Source organism: Phaseolus vulgaris, chromosome 2 (genome assembly GCF_000499845.2).
Source record: "Phaseolus vulgaris cultivar G19833 chromosome 2, P. vulgaris v2.0, whole genome shotgun sequence".
NCBI classification, from domain to species: domain Eukaryota; kingdom Viridiplantae; phylum Streptophyta; class Magnoliopsida; order Fabales; family Fabaceae; genus Phaseolus; species Phaseolus vulgaris.
Window position 1 is genome coordinate 6,196,028 of NC_023758.2, and position 8,493 is coordinate 6,204,520.

The window sequence follows — 8,493 nt, forward strand, 5'->3', positions numbered from 1 at the left end:
AGAATTATCCTTGATAATTTTGGATGATTCCAAAATAGGAATTCTGATGGCATTTCATGAAGTTCTTCTTGAATCAATGTAGAGTAATGGGGCGGAAGCAATGAAAGAAAGTGAGCAAGATCCTCCTAGGAGTGGTGTTGATCTTGTAGGTGCATGCTATGTGTGGTTATTGGGTGGTTCGGCCAGCCCAAGGGAAAAGATGAAGGAATTGAAGTTTAGAGCCTAGGATTCTAGGGAGAAGCAAAGTTGAGCACAAATGGGCAGCATAACTTTACTCACAATAAACTTGCCAATACAAAGAGATGGCCTCCCTATTTATAAGCTAGATGGCCGTGAATCTTAAGCTAATACATAATGAAATGTAAACCAAATGAAATGCAAAGCTTAGGCCATGTGCTATGACCGGTCACACCTAGCAAGGTTCTAGAATGTTTCCTTCAAATGTGCTTTCTACACTACCCTATCTACTAAGTACCCCTATTGGGCCTTTATGCAACATATACAAGGCTTTCTCTCTTCCATCCGTGGCTTCATCCACTTGTGCTTGTACATGCTTAGCCATTGATCTTGTGAGAGGACCTAGACGATCTAGTGCCACATCTAGACGCTCCATGGGTAGCCTCCCTTCTTCACGTCCTAGACGCTCATTCCTTGGAGCTAGACGCTCTCCTTGGTCTAGACGCTCTTCATGGTTTGGGCTTTGGCTGCCTTGGCTAGATGTGCTTGGCCCTCCTCCATCAAATTCTATAAGCAAAAAATGTTTTCAGGAGTTTCTTAAGTAAAGTGTGTTTCCAGAATAGAAAATAGAAAATCTGGAAGGCAAAAATTCATTTCAGAATATCCTTTCTGGAACACATTTTTTTAATTTCCAAAATGGTAAATCTGAAATTCATAAAATTTATTATGGAAAGTATGTTCCGGAAATATTCTAGAAAAAGTAATCTGGAAGTATTTTTAAAAGGGATAAAATGATTTTTTTTTTCAAAAATGATGGATACAGAATGATGGGTATAGGAAGCCATTTGTTGGGATGGGGATTATATTAGGAGGCTCTACACTCAGCCTTTACAGTTAGTTTATATTGATAAATGGGAAGTTTATACTCAGCCTTTACAATTAGTTTATATTGATATATGGGTCCTGCCCCTCTGTGTTTCGAATGGTGCCAAATACTATATGTTGTTCCTTGATACTTTGTTATGAACGATCGTGTGTAGAAGCGTCTAGGTCCTTTCGTAAGAGATTTCGAAGAACGATTAGGCTTTGGACAAATGGAACCTTTAGGTGGCTTCCGATTATACCAAGAACAAGAACAATGATAGAGAATTGAGAAAAGGAAACAAACTACATATATTATTCATATCTCAAATAATAGTTCAATACTCTATTTATAGAGTACTAAAGATTATAAAATCTTAATAAAATCCTAACTAACTAAATAAATGATAAAATCCTAATAAAATCCTAACTAATTAAATAAATGAAAAAATCCTAATAAAATCCTAACTAATTAAATAAATGATAAAATCCTAATATCTACTAATTAAATCTTAACAACCCAACAATAATATTAATCAAATCCCAAAACTTTAGGATATAACCATGCCCTCCCCTTAACAACATTCTTGCCCTCAAGAATGGAACAATGGTACTTAGTCTTCAAATGAAATTATCCTTCTTAAGCATATCAGGTGTAGCAATGACGTCACACCCCACAGACAAATCTTCTATAATATCCAGCTAAGCCCAAAAACCCTCTTAATTGTTTTAAGGTTTATGGTAGAGCCCAACTTACCATGACATTCAAATGGGCAATTATATCAATTATGCACTTTTTATCCATTTGGGTATCCAATGGATTATGAGTGTTGCCACTATCAATGAGAATATGTAAAGGTCGTTTTTGATGATATCCAACTATTCTCATAGTTCTGAACCCAACCACTATGGTTAATGCGTTGACTGAGATTTGTGGCTCCTTCCTTTGCAATAATTCAGTCACATCACTGGGAGGACTATCATATGAGTCATCTTCCTCCATCTCCATGACGTGAAGCTGTAATTTCTTGTGTACCCTACTATGCTCCATTGAGAAGGGTTCAACACAAAAGGTCTTTGGCCCTACGTTATACTATGAACTCCGGTGGGAAGTGGTGTGTTGGTTTGGGTTTAGGGGCCACATTGATTGAAGCAGACGACGATATAGGCACTGGTGCTGGACCCAAGACTCCCTTGTGGAATTTGGCCATCGAATTGCTTGAATTAGCTCTTTCATACGTCTTGGCCAAGGTAAACGCATGTTGTAGAGACTGAGGTCGGAACATTCTTACTATCATCTGGATTTCTTTCTTTAATCCACCAAGGAAGCACCTTAGAATATGATCATCAGATAACTTCAATCTTGTAATGATTGAATTGAACTCTTCATGATAGGCATCAACTGAAGTCTTTTGTCGTATACGCAACAACTCAACCATGGGATCATCGCCAATTGCATCAAACCCCATGTTGTCATTGGAGAGGCCATGTGGCCATTCTCCTTGAGATTGAGTAAGTAATTCCTGCATGATCTTTTTTTATAGAAAGAGTCAAGGTTTTCTTCAACGTATTCACGAGTTCCAGAAACCTATTATCCATCCTTTGGGAGATTCGATCTTCCATCTCCTTAGCAGCTTGAGCGGAGCGTGTTAAATCTGCCATTAAAAGTACCGGAAGGTCCTAGCTGATACCAATTGTTATGAACGATAGTGTGTAGAAGCAGAGATTTCGAAGAACGATTATGCTTTGGACGGACAAAGGGAACCTTTAGGTGGCTTCCGATTATACCACGAACAAGAACAATGATAGAGAATTGAAAAAAAGAAACAAACTGCATATATTATTCATATAGTTCAATACTCTATTTATAGAGTACTAAAGATTATAAAATCCTAATAAAATCCTAACTAAATAAATGATAAAATCCTAATAAAATCCTAACTAATTAAATAAATGACAAAAGCCTAATAAAATCCTAACTAATTAAATAAATGATAAAATCCTAATATCTACTAATTAAATCTTAACCACCCAACAATAATATTAATCAAATCCCAAAACTTTAGGATATAAAGTCCTTATACTTGGATCTACTTGTTACACACTAAATCTCGAGCTCTAACTGCATTAACTCGCTTCAAACTTTTCTCAGCAAGGACTTGATTGATTAGGAACGCTTATTAAGGCCATGAAAAAAACGGTGCTTTCTCCTCTTCGAATGCCTCCGTGATTGTTTTGTCATGACGAAGGGTACAAATTGAACCTACGCAAGAATAAATCACCATTAAATTACACTACGTTATCATTCAATTAGTGGAGAAGGGATGAAAAAACTAAGGAATTTTTGTAAATAACGTTCAACAAAGAAATAACAATAAAAAAAAAAGACGGTTAGAATATAGCAGCTGCATAAACAGAAACTTCTTACAGTCAAATTCTACATTTCATAGAAAGAATGAGTAGGACAAACTAAGCAATATAATTCTATTTGAAATGGCATGCACCATTTACTAACAATGTAAAAAAGTAAGATGCAAGGGAACCATATCATTTTTCACACAAAAAAAAAATATCAAAGCCTTTCTTCGGACTTGTTTGAACATAAATATAATGATAATCAACATAATAAATCAATGCCATAGGAAGAACGATTCCTTTAAGGATATGTAATACGTAAAATTCTAATATTGGAAAAGGAAAATAATCCAGAAAGTAAGTTAGCAGAGAAGATATACAAAATAAATTTGAACACAGAATGCAAAGGACATACCTGAGAATTATTTCGTACACCAAAATTTTGGAGTGCATCATTATCATCTAGGAGCTTGTTGTTATGGCATGACAAACAATAATTTGCCCACACATGTTTCCTGCAAATGCATAAGTTTTTTAAATGTAGAGTTCCACAGAATTAGGATTTCCCAAGATGAACTTTTGCCATCTAATCAAATATTACACACCATTGTTATTAAGAAATGGACTTTAAGTCTAACTCAACCCCATAAAACCGGCTCATAAAGTTGAGGTTTACACCCACTTATATACAATGAAAAGCTCTAATCTCTAGTCGATGTGGGATCTCCAACAATTGTTAACAAAATTACCCGTAATGACTAGAGTGATATTGTTATGAGCAATAACTTCTGGAACACAGTAAAGAAGTTCACTAACTTTTTTCTCATTTTGAGAAAGGAGAAATGATGATGGAATAGAGAGAAAAAGAAGACTGTAACTCACCAAGAAATATGGCGGTGACCCATGCCAGATTGTTCCATGTCATTTACCTTCCTCTTGATCACAAGTTTCAAATCCTTCACTGTTGCTGAATTCATCACTGCCACGTCTTATACCACCAGAAAAAAAAAAACTAGTGAATCAGAACTTTAAACACGCAATTTAAATTTTTTTCAAAACTTATTAGTAAGGTGAATATTACCAAGTGTAGACCCATCCAATTTCAAGACAGAAATGCGCATGGCACTACCCAATTCAAGGCTGATGAGAGTGTCAACATCTGCCAAAGTTGGGTTCTTGGGAACATCAGAAAGTATTGGGTCATCTAGCAAGTTTGTCAGCAACGAGTTCAGCCTTGCCTTCTTCATGCTGCTCTTGTTATATTCTTCCATTTATCTTCTCTCAAGCTTCCCTAAGGAACTATCTTTCTGGTCAGCCTGCATATAATTGAGGGTACACTAGTCATATTCTCTTTGACCTAGACATAGTAAAATGATTATCCTTTATTACCAAATAATACTTATTTCAGATTATAAAGAAAAAAAACACTAGCACAATGCAACAACATCACCATTTCTTGAAACATATCATGAAAAAATAATTACTACAAACACACAGGTTATTTGAAGAGTACCAATTATTCTAAAGTACACAACTTCAAATGGTGTTCAGGATATTCTTTCTCACTTACCCATAACAATGAAGTGTAATATGATATCACTGAACGCCGAAATTCACATGGGTTTTGTTAGGAATCTAAAAGCTACACTGCTCTAAAATATCTCAAACTGTCATTAAAGCTATGAATAAGCCAAAAGATAAATATTGATTTTTTTCATTCCTTCCTCTCTGTAAAGAGAAATACACTTTTATAACTTAAAATATACCCACGGAATAATAATAACCTATAAATATCATCATCTAACGTAAATTTTGGTATTAGTTCACAGTACCGTACATGATGAGAGAACGTATCTTCCTTTTAAATTATTGTTTTTTCAGAGATAGACTTCAACGTCCTTGTTATAGGTCTTCGTAGTTGGTTTTGGTCTAGTCTCCCATTTTTTTTCTCCTTTATTTCATATACTGGGGAGCTGCAGATGATTTTCATTAATTGTGGTATCAACATAGTTGGGATGTCAATGAACATTGTGATGCTTTAGCACTACAATTCTATTAAAAAAATATTATAAATATGAGAAAGCTAAGAAATATCCAGTATAAAAAAGAGTTAAATAGTTTATTTAGGAAAGCTTATCACATTCAGTCATATCAATTTGGCTGTGTCCAACTTTCTTAGAAACATGCAAGTCAATCATTTCACTCCTTACTCGCTCAACCTCATCCCATCTCTCAGCTTCAGCATAAATGTTAGATAACAACACATAATCTCCATCTGTTAGACTTTTCAATTTGACAAGTTGTTGGAATGACACCTTAGCCAGTTCCACGTTCACTTGTGTCCTACAAGCACCGAGCAATGTTCTCCACAAAATGGCTCTATTTTGGAAAGGAGAATTTGTGATCATCTGATGTGCCTCTTCCAGCAAACCAAATCTACTTAAAAGATCAACCATGCAACCATAATGCTTGATTTCGGGCAGAATTTTATACTTCTTCACCATATGATCAAAATACCATCTTGCTTTATCTACCAAACCTTTATGACTACAAGCAATCAAAACACCAACAAATGTTACTCGATTCGGCCTAACAGTACCAAGCCCACATTCCATCTCTGAAAACAAATTCAGAGCTTCATCACAGTAACCATGGACAGCCAAACCAACAATCATAGCATTCCAACAACTCCTAGTCTTTATCCTCATCCCACTGAATACCTCCCAAGCTGAACTCAAATTCCCGCATTTAGAATACATATTCAGAAGGGCGTTTCCTAAATACCCTTCAATCTTATGCTCACACACTTTGAGAGACTCGTGTATTTTGCTACCCATTTCCAGTGCACCAGTTTCTGCACAGGCACCCAGAACTGAAATAAACGTCACTTCAGTGGGTCTTACTTCAGCATTTTGCATCTCAGAAAACAGTGTCAATGCTCGTGAATAATCCTTAACGGACACAAAACCAGCAATCATAGTATTCCAGGACACAACATCCCTCTCAGGCATAACTTGGAACACCCTTCTGGCACCCTCAATATCACCTGACCTAATGTACCTTCCAATGACAGTATTCCATGAAACAACATTCTTGAGTGGCATCGATTCAAGAAGGTAATCAGCTAACTTAGAATTGTTGACACGATGGTATGCCGATATCATGATATTCCAAGAAACCAAACTTTTGCTACTGATTTCATCAAACAAGTGTTGGGCAACATGGACCAATCCACATTGAGAGTACATATAGAGCAAAGAGTTCTGAATAGAGGGGTCTTGATCAAACCCCAGTTTGAGAACAGTACAGTGAACTTCACCCCCTTTGGAAGCAATAGTGATCTCATCACACTTGCCAAATTCTTGGGCAAACTTGTATGCTCTAGAGCAAGCCTTGAGCACAAAGTTGTAGGTGAAATGGTCAGATACAACACTTGAGGTCTGCATGTGGCTGTAGATGTATAGAGCTTGAAGAGGGAAAGAAGACTTGGCAAAGGCTCGAATCATAGTGTTGCAAAGGAAGGAGTTGTTCATAGAAGTTTGTAGGAAGAGGGAATGAGCATGGGAGAGGTCTCCCGTAGGAGAAAGTGCACAAAAGAATATTAACCTGTCAATGAAAGGAATGTGGGTTTGAAAGCCTGCTTTGGTGATAATGGCTTGCACTTGTTTCAGTTCCAACATGGAACAAAGGTGCTCAACCACATACCTTATGCGTGAATATGTTCCCACCATTCGTGCTCGCTGTCACTACAAGTATTCATATAAATAAATAAACTATAAGTATTCCTATGAAAATTGAGAGTGGTATTTATATGAAGAAAAAAAAACAAGGATTCTATAAACAAAACTGAGCATAGTTAAGGCTGAGGACGTGGAAAGTTGAAAATCCAAATTACTGTGGATTTGAACTAGACATGGGTACATGGCCCGGTCGACCGGTTTAAGCCAACCAGCATTCTGAAAAGAAAAAAAAAACTCATAACTGGCCTCAATTTTTACCAACCGCACCCGCCCTATTAAACCTCTGTCTATACAACTGTACCCACAAAACCCTCTTTGGAACTTCTTATGCTAATCGACATTCATATTACACTTATTCATATTACAAATATTGGGAGAGGTAAAAAAACTACAATAACTGTAAGCAGACCAACAATCAGTAAAAGAAAATCAACAGGCAAAAATAATTGGCATAAACAACAATCAGTAATACCAACAATTATAATAGGCACGCACCAAACACAAACAGAGAAGGGAAATTACTGGCAAGCAAAAACAGAATAAGAAAATTGATAACTTCATAAATTCATTCAATCAATATTTCAGCAATGCTCAACCAATAGGAAGCAAGGGGTGCAATATTTGTTACTTACAGCAAAGTCACGCGGTGGATCGTCGGAGTCTTTTTGTGGTTCACGTGAATCTGCCAAGGGTCGCCGGAATGCTCTCGTGGAGGAGTTGGTGTGACCTGGTTTAGAAGACGAGGAGGAGGCTGCGGCGGATGGTGGAGAAATAAGAAGAGGATGCGGTGGCGCGAGCTAAACTAGACTAACTAGAAGAAGAATTGCGAGAAAACTTTCTGTGACATTACGCTAAGGAATATGAAGAGCGAATCCAACTTGTGTGAGAAGGGAGTTCATTATATGGTTATTTTAATTACATTTCTTTCATATTTTAATATAACTTATTAATATATATTATTAAAATAGATTGTAAATTAGGAGTCTTTTCTTTTATATGGTGTGAAAGAAACATTTTTCTATTCACATTTTTCTAAAGAATATGTGACTACTACCTAACGAAAACACATGAGATTGTTCTCTTTATTCATATTTTTATTTTATTAATATATATATATAGTTTTTATTTTATTTTTAGAGTTTTATTACATTTATAAATAAATAATTAAAATAATAATATAATTTAAGATATGTATATATATAATTTTATAAAAATAGTATTAAAAATTTATATAGCTGTTATTTTAAAAAGTTATTTAGTTATTTTAAAATGAAAAATTATTTGATTATTTATTTTATTAAATAAATAAATTATTTTTTCTTTATTAAAAATAAAAATTGTCTAATTTAAAAATAGCACT

At 35.4% G+C, this 8,493-nt stretch overlaps 1 protein-coding gene across 10 annotated transcripts; it reads right to left on the reverse strand.

Annotated features, from left to right (window-relative positions):
* Nucleotides 1–2,851: 2,851 nt before the first annotated feature.
* Nucleotides 2,852–8,031, reverse strand: LOC137810502 (U11/U12 small nuclear ribonucleoprotein 25 kDa protein). Of its 10 annotated transcripts, none has more exons than XM_068611826.1 (5): nt 7,766–8,017; nt 4,475–4,709; nt 4,276–4,381; nt 3,809–3,908; nt 2,852–3,301 (listed from the first exon to the last, which is right to left on the reverse strand). In XM_068611826.1, exons 2-5 carry the CDS (start codon nt 4,662–4,664, stop codon nt 3,206–3,208), a joined length of 492 nt encoding a protein of 163 aa, XP_068467927.1. In that variant the 5' UTR covers nt 4,665–4,709; nt 7,766–8,017; the 3' UTR covers nt 2,852–3,205. The 10 variants fall into 10 exon arrangements, with proteins under 10 accessions (XP_068467927.1, XP_068467929.1, XP_068467928.1 ...); XM_068611828.1 differs by lacking the exon at nt 7,766–8,017 and adding an exon at nt 5,709–5,832; XM_068611827.1 differs by lacking the exon at nt 7,766–8,017 and adding an exon at nt 5,231–5,499.
* Between the last annotated feature and the right edge of the window lie 462 nt (nt 8,032–8,493).

Excerpts from the sequence above, each read along its gene's own strand:
- LOC137810502 (XM_068611817.1), bottom strand. The coding sequence starts at position 7,124 with ATGGTGGGAACATATTCACGCATAAGGTATGTGGTTGAGCACCTTTGT. Across the intron at positions 5,367-5,533 it reads CCAAATTGATATGACTGAAT|CTCCCCAGTATATGAAATAA; the intron begins GTGATAAGCTTT and ends AATCATCTGCAG.